The sequence below is a fragment of the Meleagris gallopavo genome, chromosome 3 (genome assembly GCF_905368555.1).
Source record: "Meleagris gallopavo chromosome 3, MGAL_WU_HG_1.1, whole genome shotgun sequence".
Classification (NCBI taxonomy): Eukaryota; Metazoa; Chordata; class Aves; order Galliformes; family Phasianidae; genus Meleagris; species Meleagris gallopavo.
In genome coordinates, this window is record NC_139406.1 from 57,856,468 (window position 1) to 57,882,537 (window position 26,070).

A 26,070-nucleotide genomic window follows, 5' to 3' on the forward strand; every position below is an offset into this window, starting at 1 on the left:
CAAACAGCTTGTCACATTTCTATATCCTGAATCACATTTTTTTGCATGAGAAAAAAAAAACATAATGAACTTCACCTTTTAAAATCTAATGCAGCAAACTTCTTTTAGCACTAGGATTGTGTAAAAATAACATTTTCTACAAATAACTGTACCATAAAAATGGATGTTTGTGAAATGTTATTATAATCTGAAATTTAAAACCACAAAAGCAAGAAAATTCTGAGTTAAACTGAAACTTCATCCTTAGCCCACCCAAAAGTGTTTAGACACAGAAGGGCCTGCCAAAGAGTAATAATCCTATATACAAAAATATGCTGCCATAACTAGAAATTTCAAACAAAGTATGGAATTCAAGCTACAATTCTGACTTTTTTCTTCCTCGCTTTCATGGGTATAAGCAGGTCCTCTCATTTGTCCAACACTGGCACAATCAACAATCTTAAGGTGTTTGATTATTTCTGTGCAGCAGGATACATTTGCCAACTTCTCTATGCAGTCAACTGCATGATTTGTAAAGGCAGTGAAAAAACAACACACTAAGTAAAAAAATTATCTGTGCAGTGGCCCTAAAGGGAAGAGAGCTTGCATAAATGAGCAGCCTACTGCTTGTACTCAAATCCAAACTTTTTGTTTGGTTGGTTGGTTTTTTAAGAGCTACAGGCATAAAGCATTGAACCACCAGATAATGGATGAAGACGCTGTTGAGGAAGAACAAGGCACTCCTCCAAGTTAAGAGAAAGAAATTGGAACGTGGAAAAGAGTGGTCTTATCAGAGGTAGGGTCAATGGGACATGAAATAGTACAGCATCACCTAGGGTTTCTCTAGACCTCCTTCACAATTAAACTTTTGTTGAATGATTCCTCTCTGTTGCCTGAGAACTTTCACAGAAGGATTTCCTGATATTTTTGGAATCTACCTTCTTAAAAGACACATCCTGCAGGACATGGCAAATCAGTTGATGAAGAGGCAGTCTCTGCTGTAGGCTGTCATGACTTCTAATGGATACAAGAGGAAAGTAGCAGGTGAAGGTACTGATGGAATAACTAGCACAAAATTTTATGGACTGAAGAAAAAAGATTCTTCTTTCAAACCTCAGAGAAGCCTTTGCAGCTCTGAGATGGTTCTTTGAGGCAGCAAACATTGCCTGGAATCATGCAAGTCCACCAAAAGAGCAACATAGAGTCCTGTAAATGGTTCCTTTCTTGGAACTTTCAAAAACATCCAGAACTACTTCTGTTGATCATTCCTAATCCTAACAGCTGTGCTGCCATGAAAATATGGAATTATCTGTTTTGTTTAAAGAGGTACATTGTCAGTCTAGGCCTCTGAACCACAGACTTCTCAATTACTCCAAAGAACTGAGGTCAAAAGTTTATTTGATCCACTGACAGGAAAGCAAACCTGGGATCCTCCAGTTGTGTCCCTTCTCACCTAGCCAGCTGGTCAGCTTTCCCTTGAAGATAGCTTAAATGTCCAAGGAGGTGGAAATGATGTCCAGCTTTGGCAAAGACCAGTCAGAAAATCTGCCTTCTGTGGGATATCAGAGCTCTGAGTTTCTAGCTCCCTCTGCCCGAAGACATATTCCAGGCTTTCTTCTGTTGTAGCATAAATCCCTAATTACCAGACAACAGGTAAGAATGTTACAGATCTATCTTTCCAAATATCAGCAGCTGTTCACCAGAGAGGGAGAAAGAAGTCTGCTGGCAAAAATGAGACTAACATTCAGCAATGGTAAAATGCAAACACATGGTCAAACCCATGCTGAGAGCCCACCATTCCAGCTCTTTTCTTAGATGAGTTTCCTAAATGCTCCATGCCCCATTGCTTTCCTCTCCCACTCTCAACTGAACAATAGCTCAGCTATGAACTCGGATGGAAAGTCATGCTCTCTCACTCCAAGTTACTTCCTTTAAACGAGGAAATGTGCATTATACTTCTGTGATTTTCAGCTTCGTATCATGCTATTACAAACCCAGAAGTAAGAAAACAGGGAGGGAGGCTCTGAAAAATGAATGGCAGATAATTAACATCCAGGTCTGGAGGTCTGGTTCATCAATGTGCCCATTGCTTTGGACGATGCTCACTGCTCTAAGAAAAGCGACGAGTTTCCAACATCTCTAGAAACCCAAACAACCACGTAGGAAGCAGCAAGTGAAAGGCTGTCTATTTTGTAATTAACTTGTTTTTTCAAAGTCTGCAATCTTCTCCTCCAATGAAAAATTTCTAAACTAAAAGTTTTATCTATTTTATTCTGCAGTGAATGCTAACATTCATATTTTGAGTTTCTGAAAAGAGTGAACAATAACAAAGCCAAGCTAGAGCATGCTTCTTTAGCATTTCCACTGTAATATTCTGTTTGAGTGAGTCCTTTGGACTCAAAGCATTCTTAAAAGGGCAAAGGATTCAGCTGTATAATAATTTTTTCCATTTCAAAAGTATATTTTTCTCTGAGCTTTCATTATTATATACACAGAAAACTCCCTCATAGCTCCAAAGACAAATATTAGAAGACAAAGTTGCCAGCTTTTGTATACTAAATCCTCTGGTTTTACTAGATCTAAATTAATTTATACAGAGAGTTTAATATGAGCATACATTTAACAGATGCTACTTTACACATTTGTATGTGCATAGTATCTGCACAAGATACAGACGGTACATATGACAGTTTCCCTTATTTCGCAGTTATTGGTTCAACTATGGTACATATTAATTCTGGTCACAATACTTGTATTTGGAGTTTAAGTGGTATTTTTGTCCTTAAGGAAAACTCAGCCAGATCTACTATCTGCTGTACATCTTTGAAATTCAGTAGAAGAGACACTGAGATAGGAAAATGTCTTTTATTTTAGCTTTTGTTCAAAGGTAGACTGTAGAAATTACTAAATCTTTAACATACATTTGGGTTCCTCAGCAAAATGTAGATACCATGACAAAATACATGACAAAACATTCTTTTGCTGGACCCCAACTCTTGAAACACTCCTCATGGCAGCCTGTATCAAGGTATCCTCAAAAGAAAGTTGTTGTTAAAAGAGAGCTCAGAATTTTCCTAGAGCAGCAAGACTTGACTCTCCCCTTACTTACTGTGGAAAAATTCTCCCTTCTGCTAATAGAGTTAACTCTGCAGCAGGGAAATCTGTGCAGCAATGCTGAAGAGACTCAAACACTAGAGACACAATAGCAATGTCATGGATATGATCCAGTGAATTAGTAGCATACAAAAAAGTTATGTTTGAAAGAATATTATTTGGGTTACAGAGTCAAGAGGCCAAAATCTGGAAAATGCCAGATTTAAGGCTCACTTACCTGCCATTTGTAACTGCATGTATAATAATGTTGCAATGGCATGATCACCTATTCTACACCCACTGCTATATTTCATCAATTCCTGCATATGATGATGTCCAAAAATGCAAAATCAAGACACCTTTAATCTGGCATTTTCAGCATTACAGTATTTGATTTCATAACCTAACAAAGTCCTGAATAAGTCAAGTTCTTATGACAGCAATGTTGTAATCTTCTCAACATTGCAAGAAATACTATTTTGATTTACAAAAATGGCCATGGTGTTAATCCAAAATTACAGCTTCATGGTCCACTCTCATTGTTATTGAAACCTCAGTCACAAGCTGAACCTAGCTTTACCACGCTGCACAGAGTACTGTCTTTCCTTGACAATGAAAAAAAATATTTAAACTTTCTTCATGTCTTCTAGATCTTCATTTCCAGTGTCCACAGTTATCCCTAGCTTTGGGAGCTTTGTGGATCTGGTGGCTGTGATAGAAGTCTCCCAAAACCAGGAAAAATTTTTGAAATTCTCTTAGAAGAACTGAAAATTCCAGGATCTGAAACTTGCACAGGTGTAAACCATCTAAACACACTTGGGTGTCCAAAAGCCATGACTCTCATTGATGGATGCATTTGCTCACAGGACTGGAATTTGAATATGTACTGTACTGTATGCATGTACTTTTCTGCAAAAGAGGAGGCTCAGAGGAGACCTCATTGCACACTACAACTTCCTGAAGGGAGGCTATGAAGAGGAGGGGTTTGGCCTCTTCTCCCAGGCAACAAACAGGACCTGAGGAAATGGCTGCAAGTTGTACCAGAAGAGGTTTAGGATAGACATAAGGAAGAACTTCTTCTCTCAGAGAGTGGTCAGGCACTGGAATGGCCTGCCCAGGGAGGTGGTGGAGTTGCTGTCCCTGGAAGTGTTCAAGAGGTGCCTAGATGAGGAGCTACAAGATATGGTTTAGTGCTTGTGGTAGCAGTGGTAATGGGAGGACAGTTGGACTAGATGATCTTGCAGGTCCTTTCCAACTTTACAATTCTATGATTCTATGATTCTATGAGGGAATCTTCAAGTCGCTATCGTTGCCATTTTCCATTTCCCTCTATTTTCTACTTTTAAGTGCTGAAAATTCCTGGAATTTTGGATCCTGGAACAGAGCCATCCAACCATCGATGTCACTAATCAAATCAGAAGGGGTTTTCTTCATTAGAAATAAAGTCTTGTTGCTTTTCTTCTTAAGATATTCATACTTTTTAAACACTCCTTGGGATTTACTGACATTCAAGACAGAAATGGATAAGATACATATTAGTCAAATATGGAAGTTAACAAGCTCCCTAAAAGTTAAACAGCAAGTTGTCAGACAAGGCTGTGTGCCTTGGTGTTGTATCCTTAAGACTCAACAAGTGGTTGACATCCACCATTCCCACACTTTACACAAATATGCCCTGAAACAGCAATTTGACTCTACACAAAGGGTAAAAAGGCAGAAGGCAGTCAATTTTCTTTTCATCCAGGAACACTGACAAACTAGGAAAAAAATCCTTTTTGACTAAGTAACAATTCCTTCCCAGGGGTCCTCCTGGAAAAATGCATCATCCCCCTTTAGATTTCAATGTCTCTGTATAGGCACAAAACCCAAACTCAGCTAAAAGCTCCCCACAATTGCATTGTAGCTATGCTTTCAGTTGCTGATGCCTTATAATCTTTGAAAAAATACAGTCAATGTTGTGGCTTCCAATGTAAAATGAAACCTAGTATCTAATTTAAGACATCCAAATATAATATCTATTTGTAATAATGAATCTTCAGCTTTGTCATTTTCACCTGCAATCTGCTTTGCTATGGAAAATGTTGAAGTGTATTATCAGATACATTTTGCAGTAATGTATCATTTACTGCTCTTAAGAAGAAAAAAATGAAAACTTGCATTGCAGATGGTATCAAAACTCTGTTTTATCATTAGACTCACAACTGAGGCCTTTGCCAGCCTAGGTAAATCTCCCACTGAAGTAACAGTTTTGCCCAAACAAAGAGTGTGGATTGAATCCAGCATGAATGAGAAAGCCTGCTATCTCCCACACATAGAAAGAACAACCTCCCACCCCCTCGCATCTCCACAGTTTCCCCGTCTTTTACAAAGGAAAGATTGCCTCAGTAAATTTTTCTACTTTCTTTACTTTTTTTGCTACTGAATTTGTTCAAAGTACGCCTGGGAAAAAAAGAAAGAAAAAAAAAGTAAATAGATAAACACACTTCTGCTAGCAAATGCCAGAAGAGAAATACATTCTAGCATTCTTTGGCCAACCTAGACTTGAAATGAATTTACATCATCAAAATACCTTTTACTTGTGTTATTCTGTAAATGCTTAGCACTCATTTTTCCTCTGAAATTGACAGGAATATTTTGCTTTCCAGTCTATTTTTCACTAGAATGCATTTTTTCTCTCTCATTGGAAAATATATCAATTGCTTATTGGGGAAAAAAAAAAAAAAAAGAAGTATTTTGGTATGACTGACCTGTAGAGATATGGAGCTAAGGAGAGTCAGTGAATCCACTCACTCTGATATGCACACATGATATGCAATTAAAATCTCCATTCACATTCCTACGGGGTTGTCAATCAAGAGAAAAGCCTTTTTGACAACCTCCAGTGAAGCGTACCAACTAACTGCTGAACAGGAACTTAAACAGTAACAGCTTTTGTTACTACCAAGAACGGATTTTACCAAGATTGGGTTCAGTTTCTAAAGAAATCATTATGTTAAAATTTGGGGGGCTTTTCATTAAAAATTAAAATGTATCACAAAGCTATTGTGTGTGAAGCTATCGCATTATGTAATACATGAGGGTTATCAGATATCTACGCAAAAAAGAAGCCTAACCCTCCCTGGTTGTAGAAAAGAATTTAACCTTTCATATTTAGAACAATGAACAATGATTACAACCCAGTTTACAGGGAGACGAGAACATTTTTCTAACTGCATTTTGTCTGTTAGTTGCCACAGATGTCTTTTACAACACCCTAAGCTGTCCAGCCACAGAACTGACACAGCACAATGCCTGCTACTACCAGAAATGATGCTGTGAACAATTTATTATTGACGTACTGGAAAATTATGTGGATCAATCCTAAGGACTTGCAACTCTGAAAAGATCCTAATTTATGACAATAGGGAAAGATGTATATAAAAAAAAAAAGCTTTGATAAACACCAGAAAGGATAGTGCTTACTTTATAATACCTAGCTTGATAATGAACAACCCATAATAGCATTATTGTACTTTAAAATCACATCTGTAAAGGTAAAACCTGTGAAAGTAAAGAAATCATTATCAATCTTCTGTTTGTGTTTTAAGCACTGAACTCAAACTACAATTTTCAAATATGTTAATATTATTAGAAACTGAAATATTTGCTCTTCCTCATCATGCTTTGTAACTGAAGAGAAAGCAGATGCATCCTGACTATTAACAGTCATGACAAATTGCCTTACTAATGAATGTTACACACTGAAAGTGCCATAACTGATTAAACTACAATTTCCCACTACCAGATAGAGAGAGACTTGGGAACTCCAGCAGTGGACAACTCTGATATTCTGCCAACGGGCCTTCAGGGCACAGCGCAGTATTTAGAAAAACACACTGTAAATTCCATATGAATATATTCTAAAGGACTATGTGTATACAACAGGTTTTAAAGAACATTAGATGAAACAGCTTAGGTTTGTAACTGATGAGCCATGCAAAATGGATGTGTTTTAACAATTCTAGCATCATTACAAGGCTGCGTTGAAGAATATTCCTGTTGGGTTTCTCTAGCCCTCACCCCACCTCCCCAAACATTGCTTGTGCTTTGCTTTCACATAAAATCTTTCTTTTGTCAGTCTCTTTGTTGGTGCAAAATTGGCAGCAGTTCAAATTCAAAGTACTCCTATTCATTTACTGACCATTAAACCAATGTCATTCTAGTTCACATCAGCCAGAGAGCTAAGCTCTAAAAAACATAAAAGGCTTGCTTCACCACTGACGAATAATGTGTACATTTTTACAGAGCTTAAACCTTAATGCTTTGCCTGAAACTAACAATACAGTATATCTTATCATTCCTTTCTCACAAGCAGGCAGCTGCTGAAACGCTTGCCACTTCAAAATATCAATTGCTTGCCAGAGTTGTCCTCAACACACCCTGTCAAACTCATGTATATTGTGCAATGAAAATGGTGCAGGACTGAAAGCTAGAAATTGTGTCAAATTCTGCTGTAAGGGTATGATGTGCAAAGAACAACGTATGACAACCGCAGAGACTACAAACAATAGCGATGGAGCCAGTCACCACATATATCACAACTACGCCTGTACATATTTTATTACATGTATTATATATTTAAAGCATGACAAATGCGTCATCAAAGCTATGTGCTACACCACATAGAAACCCTTCAACTAGTTAAGCTTTTTCATTTCTCTTGATGGAAGTGCAGTGTTATTTTTCTGCCCTCTGAACATTTGTTTGTAAATCACACAGCACACACACAAAAAACATAAGGTTTTCAAAATGAGTAACAGAAAACAGAAGACAATACTACCAGATGAGAAAATGAGATTTTGTACAATTAGCACTTTTGCTTTTCTCTAAGGACACATAGTCAGGCTACCTTAAAGAATATCTGTGGCTATGCAAGACAAATTCAATATCACTGTGCCCATAAATTACAGTATACCTAATTTTAATGCAGATAAGTGCTGGCCTATTGATTTGCATGTTTCCCTGGCAAAATGGAAATCCCATGTGAATATGTTCTTTGTCTGTAGAAAATGCATTTTAAAAAACCTTTATGAATACAGCAATCTATGCTAAAAAGGAAAACATAAGTCACTAATACAAAATTCTGCATGAAACCTAAAGGAAGTAGTGCATGTATAAGTACACATGTATGCATGTATCTCTCTGTGTGCATGCATATATGTGTGTTACACAACTTCACAGAATCTTAGCATATAATTATAATTCCTATAATGTGTCTTCATTAATTAAAAGAAAATTCAGCCTCTATATTCTTAAATGAGCTGAGAAAAAAAAGTGCAAATTGCCAAACTAAGTAAAAAAGTGAGTTGATTTCAAAGTGATCACGGAATATTATTTTTAAATTAAAAGAACAACAGATAGATGAAAAAAAAATAAAAAGAGACGATTAAGAGGAAAGATTTGTACAATTGTTCACAGCAGAATGATGCAGGTTGCAAAACCTGAACCCACAGGAATCCATGAGAGTCATTAACTGATACAATCCTAACCAAAATGAATAGATACGCTATTAAAGTGTTAATAAATATTTTGGAAAGAGAATAGGTGTTTTAGGTGCTTGGGGTTGCTGACCTTTGCTGTGTTTATTAGTGGGACAATGATGCATTATTAACACACAGCAGCTGTACCTGAACTGCTGCCATGAACATAATAGCCTTTTATAGCCATCAGGGGAGTGAGATAGGAGGCCTTTATTAACCACTAGACATGATTAGCACATTATGTGAACTTTAGTAGGCAAATTATCTCTTATTGAAATATAATGTTGGTTATCACTAATTGTAAACATGATTTTAAAAACTTCTTGATGCAAAACTAAGATTTTTATTACCTTTCAGAATGTTACTAGCTAGGCCACTAAAAAAAACCCAGAAGTTCTTTTCCTTTGTTCAATCTGAAAAAACAACTATGCCTCAAGAAAACTGATTGTATTGTGATAAACCATAGAATTGGATGGCTTCCACATCATCAGTACTATTGGTCAGAACTATAACCAAACATAAGGAGACACTTCCAACATCATTAAGAAAGCAACTAGTAAACAAAAAGACTTGCCTTATATTTTTCAATAAAGATTACAAGTAATTCTTAAAAAAAACAGTTTGCTAATACATTTTCAAGGGTTAACTTGAAAAAAATAACACGATGATTTACTTCAAAAAGCTTAATTTTGGGAAAGATTATCCCATTAGCCTTCACAACTGAATGCAGCACTGAGAGTCCATTATAAGCAGTCTTTTATGCCCTAGTAGAAAGTCATTAACATAAAATAAATCATTAGCTTTGATATTAAGCCTCTTCTATCTGCAGGTTTCTATGACTAATTTTCACAACTGTGTGTGCCAAAAGATAAATTATACTTTTTTTGAAAGGTTATCTTCTCTTTCCACTATTGCATTTCCTCTTACTGCTTATTATAATTTCAAGTTGGTGCAAACATGATGTGTGTATAAGAGTGTACAAGAAACAAATGTTTTCTCTTATTCACGAACACAAACTTTTGCACTTTCAGCAACTGCAACTGAAGTATGACTTCAGAGCCAGCCACTTGTAAAGCAGGGGAGAAATTACTGATTCCTTCTTCAAGGTGAGTAACAAAGCATAAATGCACAGGTCTACATACGTGTTGAGTTACACTGAGACGATAGGAATTTACAAGTATCTGTAATCTTTTTACTTTTCTAGATCAATCATTTGCCTCACACTGCACACATCATACTTCCCTTACTGACACACCTCCTAAAGTACAGGCCATCACTTTCCAGTTTCAGAGTTCTGATTTCTTCTTGCATACAGAGCAAGGAACTGGAGTTCACTATAGAGTTGCTTAATGTAGCACAAATATACTAGCTACAGTAGCTTCTATTTAACCTTTTGGACCATATAATTATCAACAATAGCAGGAGACAGAAGAACCACCACAGAGTCTCACTTTCCATGCCAGCAGTAACTTTGAAAAAGCCACTCATGCCACTTTTGGCTGGTAGAGGGAGGAGAATGCAAACGTTAAAGGATTCAGACATTTCCTCTAACCTGGATTTGCCAGATGGTCATGTAATTCAAGTATGTTTTGTAACTTAGAAAGCAATGTGTTTCTTGGGAGGAAACCATACTAAAAGGGTATGTGGCAAATCTGATAGAAGCACAGCAATAAATACTAAATGAACAGTTCAGAAACAGTGTCAGCATATGTGCAATTGAAAGATAAGATATAAATATTAGTAGAGCCGTATGAAATTCAAATGCTAAAAATACTTATTGCAAAGAAGAAGCAGAAGAAAACCACAGACATTATAAATGTCAGTTACATCAAGATCTCTGCCGAAAAACACTTATAACTTTGAAGATCCAAGTCAAGAGCTAAACGTTTTATTCAGTGCCCTAACTCATTAACCCACAACTGATCACAACTGATGAACACGAAATGTGCATAGGATATTTCAGTGCAAGGGGAGGTGAAATTTCCTTCTGTGCACTTGCTGCTGTGGCAGTGCAATGTCTGATGCTGCCGCTAACGGTATGCAATCTGTGCCTAACCATAGAATAATGAACTGTTCCTATTTTCCAACTGAACACTGTAGGGAGAAATGTTATGACCGAGAAAATCTCATTCAGATTAATGCGAATTCCATGTCTTAAAGTATTTTGGAAGCACTGCTGTAACAAATGGTTGTTTGGCACTCCCATTAAAAGCCATGTTTTCAAGCAGTTTATAACTCAGCACTTTTAATAAGAAATTACTCTTTGGGCAGAAAATCTGCACCTAGTCATGTAACAAAACACTGCCATTACAACACTTTAATTTGGTGAGGCAATATTTAAACTTTACATTTTAGTGTACGCAGCCCAGGCAAGACATCCACAGAGCATGTGTTCACTTCACAAAAATAAACAGAGCTGCCACTAATTGCCACTGCTGCTGGTTCCAGCAGCCAAGGTCTGAACGGATGCAGGGACTCCCTCTCACCGTGAGAAGCGGTGCTTTCAGGTCACTCTTGAGCTGCGCTGAGATAGCAGCTAAAGGAAGCTTTTTGCTTCCGCTGTCTAAGCTATGTTACATCTGCCATCAATAAAGGATTTAAATATCCAAGAATTCTGATCTAAATCCTACCATGATTAGGACGTTTCTCTGCTCACTGCAAAATCATGTTTTAAATAGTCCATTTTCTGATGCTTCTGTGCAGTGCTAATAAGATGAGAAAGTCCTGCTAAAATGAGAATCTGAGGGCAGGAGAGTACTGGTAAAGTGTAATAATCCCCAGCAGGCACTGAATTCAACAGGAGTTGAGATTGCCCAGTCCTCCACAATATCAACTCCGTAAGTCCTTAAATGAACACAGCTCCAGCTGCTCTTTGGTTTCACCTAAGCACCAATGCATACTATGTAGTGTTGTACAAATTCAGCATTCTTGATAGCTTACAGCTTTCATTTGTTTCAGTAGATCTCATGTTAGGCTGGCTGAGGGGTAGTCCACTTGAGATGGAACACCTCATCCTGATAAGAGAATTAAACATAGTTTCTCTCAAAGCATTAAAGCATGGCAGAAAGAAAAACAAATAAGAATGGTCACAAAAGCTTTGGTTTATAAAACATCTCAGTGAAATATTTCTCATAAGCACATGCATAAATTGTTTTCTGTATTCTGTATGCCTCTAACTCTGACACAGCTCTCTAAGGTCTTATAGCCCATGGAAGGAAAGTCCATTTCATGTCTTCCTGTGTGATATTTTTGGAGACTAGCTAAAACACTTAAAACTCAACAGTCAGTTCTAATGTACCTGTTTAATCTTTTAAGCAGCATCAAAAAATTTCAAGTATGATTCTAATGCATTAGGGGACAAAGTAATCATCCAAGGAAAAAAGATGCCCAGAATATATAAACGGTGATCTGTGAGATGAGCATAATCTAACATTCTGTCAAAACACAAACATTTCAGCTTCAGAGCAATGACTCTAAAGAATTCTGAATCTCAGATACAAACAGGACAGTATCAAACCACTGGAAATAATGGACACTTTGTAAACAGTCACAAAACGTTTTAAAAAGGGTAGCCTCCATGGTGGAATTAAGTTTACATAATAAATTATGATAAATGCTGTATATAAACCATATGCACTTTTGGTTCATAGAATTCTGATTGCTAGCAGGATTGTTACTGCTTCCAAAGTACTGTATTCTCCTTACCCACTTTTATGCAATATCACTCTGCTTTTTTCATTTGAAAAGGTTTTGCTTTCCACTCTCGCTTTTTCTTTCTTTTCATCTTTATTCCCCTTTTTAAAAACATCTACAGACTATCATTCTACCTCTGCTGTCTGGCTGTATTTTTCCACTGCACTGACAAGTACCACTGGATACAAGAAAGATGAGTTGTAGGCTCCTTTATTTTGAACCAGGTAGCAAATCACACAAGAATCTAGTGCATAATTCTGCAAGGCTAACCATTGGGAGCAGTAAAGACCATTATTTTCTCCCTGTAGTTGGCAGGGGTCAGCATCCCTGTCATTAACTGTGTCAAATTATAATTATGTAACTGCACTTTATGTGAGCAGATATCCAAAAACACCGTAAAGTTGCAAGTATGAAAATGTACCGATCCTTCTTACAGCACTGACTGACGCAGGCTTTAGAGGGAAACTTCAGTATGGAAAGCCACAAGAATGTTATTTATTGCTCCCTACATAAACATTTAAACTTATTGTTTGACTTCTTCAAGTACCTTGAAATCTCTGACCATATTCTACTGTTGCATGAATACATTCTGATTAGCAAAGTTATTTCTTTTCGTAACATGCAACTCAATTAGGGAATGTGATGTTTCCTAAAATAAACTTCCACCCAGCAGACTACTCCTATTAGCCGGTAAATGACTGAAATGCAATTATGCTTCAAGTTTCAAGAGGCAAACGGAACGACCCCAGCTCTAAATCTGTCCGTCCAGCATAAGAGCTCCACTATGTTATTTCAAAGGCTGACCTATATACTGCAGCATACCGTCCATTCTGTCTGTTTGTATAAGAGATACCTCACACAGTTGTCATAACCAACATTGTTTGCATTGTTCTTTTACTTTTCTCTCTCCATGGGTTCTGCGAGAGAGACAAGGAAAAGCCTGCATGACAATATATGCACAGCATAATGAGCTTTCACAGCAGATAGAGAAATATTAGACTAAGATGCTTAGAGTGTTATTTTAGGTTTATGAAATAAAGATCTAAGCAGTCTTCTGAAACAAAGCCTGCCAACTGAAAACTGTAAGATAAGACGCGAGTGTTTGAATCTATGCTGCTGCATTTTCTTTTGCCTACAGAAAACATGCGCTGTCAGTATCATCAGTGCAAGTGCCTGGGTACTCACTCACATGATTTGCCCAATCATTTGGTCAGGAAAAGGATACTAGAAAACTGAAAAGTTTATGTATTTGTGGAATACTTTGCAAATAGCCAGCAGCTCTAGCAGATTTAAAATGTAAGGAATCAAAGTCTTCCCTATTTGCCAAAAATAAAAAACAAACCACCATCTCAGGGAGCAAACAAGGGCCAAGGCCAGCAGCAAGCACCCAAAGCAAGTTTTTACTGACTTCACAGGAAGCAAGAACCAGTCCCAGATGAGTTTTGTAATGTTTAGCCAGAGGTAAGCAGCTGATGGAGACCACCACTCCAGTTCCAAACACGGACCCGTCCCACTGCAGCACCCACCTCCTACACCAGGAGAGATCGACTGCAAGCAGCCAACTCACCTTACCTGGGGATATCCTGCAGGCCTTCCCTCCAGCTCCCCAAACACACACAGCAGGAGGATGAGTGACAGAGCAATACCGGAACGTGACTGCATGTTTGGAACAAGTCAGATAAGTTTTCGCAGCAATGTTAATCATGCTGGGCGAAAGGAGAGAGTGAAGGAGGTGAAAAATGAAATGTTCGGTAAATGTACGCCTCCAAGGGGCCTAAGCAAGCCTCCTTTGCCCGTTTAATGTAATCAGTGGTCAGGGGCAAAGACATCTGAAAAAGACATTCATTCTATACTCGATACCTTATAGGAAACATTCCTGGTAAGTCTTCCAAGCAGAAAACATATGTCTTATGACTGTGCACTTTTAAGCACATTATCAGTTCAGGCAAAGTGAAATAGAAGAGTTGCAACTTGTCTCCAGAATGAGTGTCTCATTTGCATTTAAAAAGAACAGTTTGCTCCCTCATACATGGCATGACTTAAAAGAAGCTTTAACCAGCCAGTAAAGACATTCCGAAAAACTACTTTCTAAATTAATTTATTCGATTTGCAGCGCAACCCACCAAAAATGATTTAAGGAACTTAATTGGAAAATGATTTAATATATTAAAGTAATTCCTGATTTTCCAAAGCATTTAACTTTTAAATTAAATCTGGCCCGCTATCTCAAGAATGATGAGTGAAATGTGTATTCAAGTCATTACCTTCTTTTTGAAGCTTTAAATCACTGATAGGTTTAATAACGTTTGTCCAGTTTCACTGCCAAATGGGTCTTCAGATACTTTGGTACTTAGGCCATTAATTTTAGCCTAGGCTTCCTACATGGCAACACTTTATGGTTACAAAGTACAAAAACAGACAATAGGGAAAATAATGCCAAGTCGCAGATCAAGGGTAGAAGCCTAACACTACTCTGAGCACTTGAACAAAAAATTAATACCCGCACACATATTTATATGCATCTGGGCTCCTCCTGCTGAGCAAAGTTCGCTCCTCACACCAACTTCCGATCTATGGGGCAGGGGACAGAGACTGCCAAACACTGCTACTGAACGCTGCTAACAGCCATACCTCTGGGATCTTCCGAAATATCCTCAGGCACCCACCACAAAGGGCCAGATTTATCCCTGAATTCTATAACTCCATTGAGTGTATGTGAAATGCAGCCAGGCTGAATTTGGTTTTTCCTGTTGCGATTGGTAGATGAGACCATGTGGGAAATCTTTCCTGAAAACTGAGAGGGTTTCACCCCGCCGCCGCTGCCCCTGCGTTTTAACACCGGTATCTCCTATTTCGCCTTTTATCTCCGAATCAGGGCAGCTGCCGGCGGGGAAGGAGACGGCTCCCAACACCTTCCCGACACGTGAGCCCAGCGTGACAACGGGCAGCGCTGAGCGGAGCTGCCCGGCGCGGTCCCACCCCGGGGATGCGCTCCGGTACCCCGCTACACCCGAGGTCTCCCCGTCCCGCACCCGTGCTGCTGTACTCCTCGTAGATTTGATGCGAGAACACTCGTCTCTAAGCACACCTTGAGGGACAGCGAGTGCTGCAGGAGTGCTCGCACCTCCTGAGGATTTCCTACGGGCAGCGTTTCATTCGTGAGCAAAGCCCACTCCATAAGAACAGAGAAAGTGCAGCTCATGCATACAGCCACAGCGGCAGCACCGATGCTCTCTCCCCCCAGCCCCCCTGCTCGGGAGCTAAAGTAGAGCGAAGTGCTCCGGGATGGCAGCACTGCAGATCCGCAGCCCGGCCCGGCCCGGACTCTGCGGTGCCCCCCTCGGGGTGCGAGGGCTGACACCGGGCTCCGGCGGACACGGACCCTACGCCAAGTTGCTGAAGAACTGGCTGAGCAGCGGCACAGCGGGACAAAGTGAGCCCTTGTGTTGAACTGACTTGTCACCCTGTTTTACTGCGTGTATATACTCTATATAGGTGTGCGCGCATGTATATATACGCATACACGCATATCTGTATATATATGTATATGTGTCTATATATGTGCACACATACATGTCACGGACACGCACACACACAGGCGCGTTCCCGGCACGGCCAAGCACCGCTGTGACACATCAACTGCGGGGTTCGCGGTGGGGCAGAGAGTTGCTCAGCGGACACGATCCCCATTCACAGCAGCCCTGGAGATCCAAGTCCGACACCGCGTTGTTCCTCACCGATGGAACACGCCACGGAAAATGCCCCCCCGCCCCCCGCCCTCCGCCCCCCGCCCCGGCCGCCCGCCCCCAAAGCGCTCCGGCTCTGAATTCGGGGTGCCCCGGCCCCGCGACCGCTGCCCGCCCGGGACTCCCGCAGCGCGGCTCAGCGCCCGCTCCGGCATCGCGACCGCAGCACAACCGACAGCGCGGAGAAAACCCCTCGGACGAAACAAAAAGCGAGTCACCTTGTTGCAATAGTAGGGGTCCAGGCAGGGGGAAGGTCCCAAACAAGGCGTATCAGGAGCGGCCGCAGGCTGAGGAGGTGGTGAATAAAATCTTACGTCCATTTCACTCAAACATCAAGCAAACTCCTCTCCTTGTCTTTGGGTTGTTAACGTTGTTGGTGCAAAAAGGGGTGCGTGTGCGTGTGTGCGCGCGAGGGGAGGGGGGTGCACACAACAGGGCTGAGAAGAATGAAAAAAAAAAAAAAAAAGAGGTGCCTGACTTCGGCAGTCAAAGAAACACCTTCCCTGCCTCACATCCGTTTGTGGTTTGTAAAGAGAAAAAAAAAAAAAAAAAAAATCTCTTCCAAAAAAGCACCGGTTTGCAGATGTCTACGAGAGAACCAACAAACCCTCCTTCCTCCCGGCAGGGCAGGTAACTTCAGCACTTATTGTTCCCCGCGCACCGGCGCCGGGGCGCTCGCTCCGTGCGTGCCGCGCTTTATGGGAGCCTCGGAGTTGCCTCGCGTCTCCCTCCCTCCCTCCCTCTCGCTCGCTCGTTCGTTCGCTCGCTCGCTCTGTTCTTTGCCCCTTCTTTCTCTCTCTCTTTCTTTCTTTCTTTCTTTCTTTTTCTTTCTTTTTAATTTTTTTTAATTTGTTGTTATTTGTTTGTTTCGTTTGCTGGCGGTGTATTTTAGTTGTCCCCCTCACCCTGAGGAGCGTGGTCAGGAAAAGCGGCAACGGAGGCCGGGTGACCCCGTACACCCCCGCGGGGAGCGGCGAGCAATCCGCCCGCGCTGGAATGGCCGCCCGGCTCGGCACGGCCCGGCACGGCTCGGCGGGCGGCAGGGGACGCGGCGCTGCTCCGAGTGTGCTTCACACAAAGGGGCTGCCGAGGGAAGAGCCATTTGCGGCCGCAGGGGACGGGGCTGGGAGTCGCGGAGAGGGGGCGCTACCGCGCCCGCCATCCCGCCGCCGTCCCCGCCCTCTCCCACCCGCCTCCCCGCCCGGCCCCCCGGCGCCGCCCGGCCCCCGCCGGTTACTATGGCGCCCCTTCCGCGCAGGCCCGACCCGGTTAGGCCCGGCGAACGAGGGGTGCGGTCCTGCAGGATGGCAGGCTGGGGTTGAGCGCGGGCTGCACCGGTTGCCGCGGGCAGGTCCCTCGCGCCGCCTCTGTGAGAGCCCCCGATACAGTTTCGCAGCTCTTAGCCCTCCTGCGCGGCTCATTTGCCTTCCCCACAGCCGTTTTGCACACGTTGGATGAGGCCTGTGGGTCGCTTTATTTCTCTGAAGTCCAACATCAACCTAACAGGTTAGGTGAGCCCTTCACTTCCTGTCCCATCCAGACTTTGTGAGAAATCCACGTGGGCGCTTCAGAAAGCAGGAAGCAAGCGAAAAGTGAAAAGTGCAAAGAATCACCCATGATATGCCGCCTGAGCCGGGGTTTGAGCTGTGACTGCAGTGCTTGGCCCTGGCTGAGCAGTGGGTAGCGCGGGCACCGGGCACATCCTTCCTCACAAAAATCTGGAGTGGGAAGCTCAAGGAACTGGGCAGACGTGGGAGAAAGGAAGAAGTAAATGGGGGTAATGAAAAAGGAGCAAACTAGCTGCAAACAGAGGTGCTAACAAAGGGAAGTTCGGAATCCCACAGGTAGGGGGGAGAGGGACTAACTAGCAAAACGAGGTTTTGCAGATAGCAGTACAGAAACAGTGACTTCAAGGTACTGTGAGCTGTCTCAGTGGGTTTCCTACAGAGTCCCTGGTAGTATTAATCAGGACAGAAGGGATGAAAGACAAAATATACAGGAAGGATGCTATAGTCAGCTTAAATAACACCATTCAGAGGAGGTGCATCATGAAGGGAATGCCTTTCTTTAAATTGAATTGGTGAGTGACACAAACAGGAGCCATTAGCAATAGATCCCATTAGTGAGAATGTTTACATTTATCAAGTACTCATGAACATTTCCATCCAAAAAAAAAAAAAAAAAGTTGATATCTGGATTGTAATGCGTATTTTGAAACCAAAGTGTCCTATAGTCACTACAAATAAACAAAACAAGTATTTCAGAGGGAAGCATTGTTAGGGAGGAGAAATCACAAATTTCAGGGTAAAAAAGTCACGTTTGTGTGAGGGTCTATAATCAGTAATTCAGATATTTTTATATTGTAAAGAGATTGTGTTAATTCATGGTTTTCCTCCGTGCCCAAAAACCTACTTTCTGTAGAACTTAGTTATCTGGGAAAAAAATATACAAGTAATGTAAAGAAAACTAAAGAAAATGTTTTGAATGAAAATTCTTCTCTCAGGATGATTTAGCCAAACATATCTTAGAAAATTCTTAGTTGTCAGTTGAACACAAAGTACATGGTGACAGTAAATATTTTCCATAAACATGCTATTACAAGAAATAACATTTTTTTAAAAGCTGTCAAAATTCCTCATGGCCTTGGAGAAAAGCTTGAAAATATGACCCAGAAAAAGCTCCAAAGGAAAAGAAATTAACATAATTAAAAAAAAAAACAAAACAACAACCTTATGATTTTTTAGAGTCTGACTCATTATTTTGCATGTTTGAGATCAGACATTTTGAAAGTTAAAAAATCCTAAAAAAGAATTTCCTTTGCAAGAAATGTACTTGACGCTTGGCAGATATATCACTACTGCAAGTGGCTGATATGTGGACCATAATTTGACAAAGTGAATGGGAGACAGATTGCAGCTCTGTATTGAAAAGCTGCTGTTGAGAAACTTGTTATTCATGGGCTATATTATTTTTCAGTCTGTTGTAGAGAAAGATGATAGAGATACTGCTTCAAGAAAAGTTGGTCTGGGTGACTGGTGCATGCTAATACAGAGCCGGAGATGTCAATACTGGAGTGACTAGAACATATGATGACAGATAATACAGATTTGGCTTTGTATTTATATGAAATTTTACTGATCATTCCCTCAAGAAAGACTTCAAGTTCCGAGGAGTCTGTAGGAGTTTACAACTGTACCATTTGCTTTGCACGGCACTTCAAGTTATTTTCAGTACTTAATGATGCAGGCCCTGAGAGGTTATAAAATTTTTGCTGCTACTTACAGAGATGATTTAATCACTGAGATGGTAAAAACAGCTGATATTTATGGCAGTTATATGTATGGTTTGTAAAAACTAAACAGCTATATATATTAGTCACTTAAATGTTTCTTTGTTTTCTAAGGGACATATTCGCTAGGGTTTTCAGGATAGTGCATTTGTGCAAACTGGACTGCAAATGTTAATACTATTGTACTCTTTTTTTTCCTCTATGGACTGCAAGGCCATTTCCAGGAGAATTCAATGGCATACCAAATGTTTTTTCTGCTTCAGCTCATGTAGGTGCATTTTCTGGAAAAAAAAGTTGCAACAGACTAAAGAACATGAATCAGTTTTTAGAAGCTCAAAAGGAAAGAACAGTTGTTCAGAAGAGCAGTGAGCTTTTAAAACCATTCAACATTCAAGTGAATGTCTTCAAAATAGTCTTGAAAGAGGTTTTTCACCATTGTATGTGGAAAATGGCATTGCTTTTCTTACATAAATAGGAACAAGCAGCTTGAGAAACATGATCTGTATCTGCTAATGCTAAAAAAGTTGTTATTCCTTTAAATGCTATCTCCTAGAGGGAAACTATGTAGTATGAATATTCTCTGTACAGTGGAGAACTCATGTGGAATTTGTGCCAAAGACCATTATGGAACAATGAAAAACAGACTGGACAGAAGTTTCAAATGGGTCTAAGGACCAGCCATAGATAAAAAAACAAAACTCTTCTGAGTTGAAAATAGCCGGAGGTAGAGGCAAGAGGCTAGAGAATGGGGAAAGTATTGTTATTGTTACATCGCCCTCAGCCTAGAGCTGTTTAAGAGTGCTGGCAGGCCCTTGGTCTGAACCATTCCATCCAGTCTCATGTTCTCATGGAGGCACTACAATGGTTAGGCTGTTAGAATTAAAAGGAGCTAGAAAGTTTGGCCAAGATGATAGGTTACCTTATCTGCCCTAATGTCTTACCTGGCTGCTCAGTTTGGTATATTCTAATGAGGCCATCAGTAGTCATAAAGCATGCTATGTTCACAAACAGGTAAAAGTGTCTTTAAAAGAGAATCTAGGCCAACATATCTTTCCTTGAATCTTACACATCTATACCCAGTTTTATTTGGGATTTCCTGGCAAGATATCTGACCATCTATTACAAAGATAAGATTTCTTGATTTACTTAGGAAGAAGCAGATGTGAGACTGTGATGATAGCATATTATTTATTATACATAAACAGCACAAGACTCTTTTCATGAGGTTGACTCATTTTTTTAAAAAAAAGCTTTCAGCTACATTTTTAAGAGCAACTGAATTGAAAAATACTTTTTTTTGGGGGGGAAGAAAGGGGGAAAGAAAGAAAAGAAGAGATGAAGGGCTGAGGGGGATACTTTGGGAGCCAAGAGGTCCAGAAAAGCTAAGAGGATAGTCATGAGATTTTGCTGAGCACGTCTGTCCTGCTGAAATTTTTGCTTTGCATTCTGATGCACAGGACTATTTACTTTTCAGAACAAAGCTCAGTGCTCATCAATTTGTAGAGTTGTTAATTAAATAATAATAGGATGAAAAGCTATCCCTTTTGTTGATGTCCTGTTTTATGTCTTTAAACTGAGTATGGCACTTAGATCTGGGATGATGCAGAAGATAATGATATTAAGATTAGAGCATATTTAAAACAAAGTAATTAATCTGTCCTTTTCATCAACATGAACTCAAATCCTTTAAGAATTTGATTCATTTTAAGTGTTGTTGACATTCTGGGCGTGCCCCCATAAGTTAGCATAAATCCGTGTATTTAAACAGAAACATCTACAATATGGTATCAAAGCCTTATAGCAGTGGTATATATTTCAGGGTATTTAAACAGTTTGCAATGCTACCTAATAGTCTGTCAAATCAAGTGTTGTCAGACAGGTAATGAAAGAGGCAGCTATTTTATTATTTTAGCCACTGCTCCTGTCTTGTTTAATTCATTTGTGATGAAAATGGCCAGCTCTGTATTGTCACAGTTGCATGGAAATAAATTGTTCTCGTCTCTGTAAAGATCACTTCTAAATAGTTAAGGAAAGAAAGACCCTGACTTCCCTTTGTTATAAAGCAAAGAGAAAGTCTAAGCATTGTGATGTCTTCTTATTTCAAACAAGTGGTACATAGCCATTTAACAGGTAGAGGTATGGATATGTGGGCTGAACCTGATCTGTGTTTCGTATCTTGCCAAAGGTTCGTAGCACACTCATCTGCCATTGCCTGCAGTAGGAATTAAACACACAGCCCCTCAAAGAATCGAGATCTTAATTAACTATGCGAGAAATATAAAAATGTAAAATTCACCTTGCATATTTGCAGCTTCGATCTATTCCCATATGCTTCAAAGACTGCCAGATGGTTCAAGTTACCAAATTTAACGTGGCCTTGCAGACATGCAAACAGTGGGCCAAGCTTGAAAGAGAACATTTCACTGGGCCTTAGAATGAAGTTAATTCATTCTCATGGTCAGAGAAGCAAATGAAAATGTGAAGTTCTCCTTTCCCCCTTCCTGTTTTACCAAGTGGTTTTTATAAGGTACACTGTCCATGTGGTATGCAGAAAGACTCAAAAATACATCACAGTATGGTGTATGCTAGTTCTCAAGTGTTAAGGTTGCCAGTTTTCCACTCTTCCACTTATCTTGTGAAATCAATTATGAAACATCTAGAAGGATAAAAGATCAGGAATTTCTGGTTTCATGCTATTTTTATCTGAAGTATACTGGAGAACTGTATTGGGGTTTCAGAAACTAAAGATTTTTGAAGGAAAATTACGTTTTCAACAATGTATTTTGTAAATTTAAGGGTATCCAAAGGCATTTTATTTCCTCCAGAACCGATGATCCATAGAAGCTATGTAGATGTTATTTGTGAAATGCATCATAAGATTACAAATGTCTAGAGAACAAATACATGTAAATGTTTGATACCATTATAAGTACGTGTCTGTGCATATTATCAACTGAATGGTCAGGAGAGAGAAAAAACACAGGGCAGCTCACCAGCAGAGACAGGTGACAGTGTGAGGACTTGTCTGTATCACCAGATTTTCCACAGCATTGAAAATAGAATTCTCATTGGCCAAGACAGAATGCAAGTAGATGATTAATCAGTTTTCAGTTCAGATCAGTGATTTTTTTTTGAGATCCCACTGCATGAACCCTCCTGGAATGAAGAGATCTCTACAGAGTTACTGAAATTCTCTTTTTTTTTCAATGCCTTGCTTTCTCATCTGATTCAGATGTCATTTGCTTGAGAGTGTTTTTCTTTCTCCTTTGTATTTACAAGGTTTCTGTGAGGCAATGCTTTCGATGTTTTGTAAAGCTCCAACCAGAGAGGTCTTGCAACAGATTTGCACCCCATTATGTAAAAAAGTAGGCAACGTACCTTCTCTTATGTGCTTTTAATTAATACTTCAGGTGCAGAACTATAGGTGCTAATAGAAACATAAAGATCCAGGCTGTATTGTCTCTGAGAACAAACAAATACAGTGATGACTTCACAAACTAAAACACTGTTTTAGCTTATATTTTTTGTTTGGTAGTTTGGTTTTGGACATTTAATTTTTGAACTAGAGAAAATAAAAGCAAAATGGCTTGTTTGAATCTAACCTAGTGCCTCAGGGACTTTGGTAACCATCAGAAAAGTACCACACAAGGGGGCACAGTTGGCATTTGAAGTGCAGAAGGTCAGGACTGAGGCATAGTAAAACTGTGTTGGGAGGTTCCATTAGAGCTTCTTGTTGTAGCAAATAAATCCAGTCCCCTTCACATTTAATAGGTTGATGCAGATGCATCATCCACGTGTCATCTGCCATCAGTTTTTAAAGGGTGTGATAAATTGTTGGACTGCTGGCTTCAGAACAAAATTCCTTCCTTTGCTGAGATTTCAGCATTTTCCTGCTGGATCTCCAGGAACTTCAGACCACCTTTCTTCTGCTACATGGTTCTTTTCTCAATGAAGCTGTCACCCTCAAATCTAATAAAAACCTATCATCCTTTTCTGGGCTTTTTAGTTTGACAGTTTCATGTCAGAGCTTTGTTCCACAATAAAAATAAAAAATCTCTAAGTGTTAAAGAAGTCCTTGGAAAACTGTAAGTGATAGAGTCAGCATTTACAGAACATATCACAACAGGTCTGACTGACCTTGGCAGCAATAGGAGATCACCATTTCTCATGGATGAGCTATTCCTAAATGTCTTCCTTTTATGCTGTATAAGGCAGAAATGCCTTTGTGGATCAAGGCTACTACTGTCTGCTTCTCTTTATCAGAAATTACAGGGACATGTACTGTTTAAGGAAAATCTTCTTGAAATCCTGTATTTTGTTCTGTGTCATCTTACGATAATGATACGCTGCAGATGTTATTTTAAAGTCTTACGCTGTTTTGCTGTCGACTTGTTTGAGGATTTTGTATGTTTTTATCACAGTCACTCTTCGAAGGTTAATATTTGTGTTCTCGAAATCATCTGCTTTTATGCTGGTTATCAGAGCATAATCAACACTGTTTTCTCATTGGAATATCCCTTGTTCTGTTATTAGCAGTTTTCAGGTGTACCAGTTGCGGATGCTGAATAGTCAGTCTTGATTGTTCATCTTTGAAAACTGCTTCAAGAGCACTATCTGACCATGCAACAAGTCAGTCTCCTTCCTTTTTATACAGTCTCTTTAAGTACTAGAAGGCCGCAATGAGGTTTCCCTGCAGTCTTCTCTTCTCCACACTGAACAAGCCCCACTCCCTCAGCCTGTCTTCATAAGAAAGATGTTCCAGCCCTTTGATTATCTTTGTGGCCCTCCTCTGGAATCGCTCCAGCAACTCTCTATCCTTCTTACACTGGAGACCCCTGCCTGAGTGCAGTACTCCAGATGGGTCCCCATGAGGGCAGAGCAGAGTGGGACAACCACTTCGCTGCTGGCCACCCACTTTTTGATGCAGTCCAGAGTGCTGCTGGCCTTCTGGTCTGCAAGAGCTTCTGGCTCATGTCCAGCTTTTCATCCACCAGGACCTAAACCCTTCTCTGCAGGAAAGCCCCAAGCCACACTGGAAATGGCTGAGTTTCTGACTTTTTGTTGAATCCTTGTAGTTTTATAAGAGCCCCCTCCTAAGATACCCTTCCCCTTTCCTATAGTGGAGTTTTCCTGACTGGAAATTACCTTCAGAAGATACTGTTTGCCCAAGAGGTCAGCAGGCCCAATCTGTTTTACTGGAAGGTAAGAGGTGGTTTCAAAGCTGAGAGCTCCTCAAGATGAACTTCAAGTGTCTCATTTTTAATAATGTGTCACACTCCACTGGTCACTGCTGTATTCTGGAAAAACAGTCCATGGAAGAAAGTCCAGTGTTTTGTGGCACAAAATCATAGTTCAGTGTCATCTCCAAGGTTCCTTTTTAGTTTGCTGGAAAAACATGTAAAGAATATTTACATATGTGTAACTAGCATTGTAGCAGGGAGAGAGAGCTGAAGCATGTGTTTACAACTGGTGAGAGCAATGCATGTCCTACATCTGCCTGCCTAGATATCAATTGTGTGTTAAAAAAAATAAAGCCAGTTGTCAATGCCAATGATTTTATACTTTTGGTTTATTTTTCTCATTTTTCTGTTTCTATAAGCTTAAAAAAATGAGATTATATTAAAAAAAAAAAATCAGTCCAGGGAAGATGCAAAATGAGAACCTTAAAGTAAAAGTGTCTTTAAGAAGAAATGTACTATAAGGAAGGGGTTTAAGGAATCTAAGCACAGCTCATTTGTGCTGCGAGTACAATGCCAAGTGACACTGAGGGAATGGTGGGGAGAGACAATATTTCTGAATTTCCAGGTCTGTGTGGATTTAAGTCAGACCCTTAACCTTATTTGAATATAGCATTTTTGTCATTTAATATATTTCATACAGAATATATAAAGAAGATTTAATAACTGTCTCTTAGCTGTGGTTTATCTCTACCTCAGAGAAAGCCAAAATGAGTTTCTGTGAAATGGCTGAAAGAGCATACATGGTAAGTCTTCTATCACATTATTTCCAGTCTTGCTGATTTGTAAAAGATCTTTCAGAAAGATTCTGTCTTTCAGTGTAAAATGTGAAAGTTTGATTCTATGCCCAAAGTTTATAAAAGGAACTGCAAATAACCAGTGAAAGTCTAGCTTGCCATCTTCTGCTTTTTAAAACTCCTGAGACTGCTTGCAGTCACATGGAATTTGCACTAGTGTTTAACTCAAGGTTTTCCCTTAAAGAAAATAGTATTTTAGCATCTTTCTGGTTATAATAGCAGTTAAATATCTTGGAAATAACTAATCAGATCCCCAGGCTTCCATGTGCCTTTATGTTTTTCTCTTTAAGATGTGCGTCACAGATAAGCACTAACTTTGTGCACACAGTCTTAGGGCACTAAGGACACAAAATGAACAACACTTATGTAATTAGTCAGCGCACCCAAGTGTTCCAGGATAAGATCTTCCAAAATATCATAGCAGAAATATTAACTGAATGCTTCATTTTCTGTATTTAAAACCAAAATATTTCAGCAGTGTTTCGCATTCTCTGGGTAGCTTTGTGTCAGACTGAGTTGTTCTTGGTGAGTGGGATTGCACAGGAATAGTTAGCTGCTTTTCTTTTGCCCCAGAAACAGGCTGGCCCACTAGAACAATTTAAAGCGACAGAATTCCTATTTCAGGCTTTGCAAGACATCTCTTTGCTTTGACTGTGTTGCGAAGTTTATTCAGATTTTAGTACAAATGGTTTCCTAATGCTTCAGTTGACTGGCCAT

At 40.0% G+C, this 26,070-nt stretch overlaps 1 protein-coding gene and 1 long non-coding RNA gene across 6 annotated transcripts in view; one reads left to right on the top strand and one right to left on the bottom strand.

Annotated features, from left to right (window-relative positions):
- Positions 1–16,391, bottom strand: part of TOX (thymocyte selection associated high mobility group box) — a 221,473-nt gene extending 205,082 nt beyond the window's left edge. For 2 of the 3 annotated variants that reach the window (XM_085221160.1, XM_085221159.1), the window contains exon 1: positions 16,249–16,391. In XM_085221160.1, the coding sequence (XP_085077286.1) occupies positions 16,249–16,350 (102 nt within the window). In that variant the 5' untranslated portion in view covers positions 16,351–16,391. Of the gene's footprint in view, positions 1–14,915; positions 15,944–16,248 lie in introns of those variants that run through there. The other variant, XM_085221161.1, reaches the window with a different exon arrangement.
- A 139-nt stretch (positions 16,392–16,530) lies between these two features.
- LOC104910345 (uncharacterized) overlaps positions 16,531–26,070 on the top strand; it is a 46,076-nt gene continuing 36,536 nt past the window's right edge. The window contains exon 1 of one of the 3 annotated variants that reach the window (XR_014882520.1): positions 16,531–16,660. This is a non-coding gene — a long non-coding RNA (uncharacterized LOC104910345). Of the gene's footprint in view, positions 16,661–17,195; positions 17,537–26,070 lie in introns of those variants that run through there. The other 2 variants (XR_014882518.1, XR_014882519.1) reach the window with 2 other exon arrangements.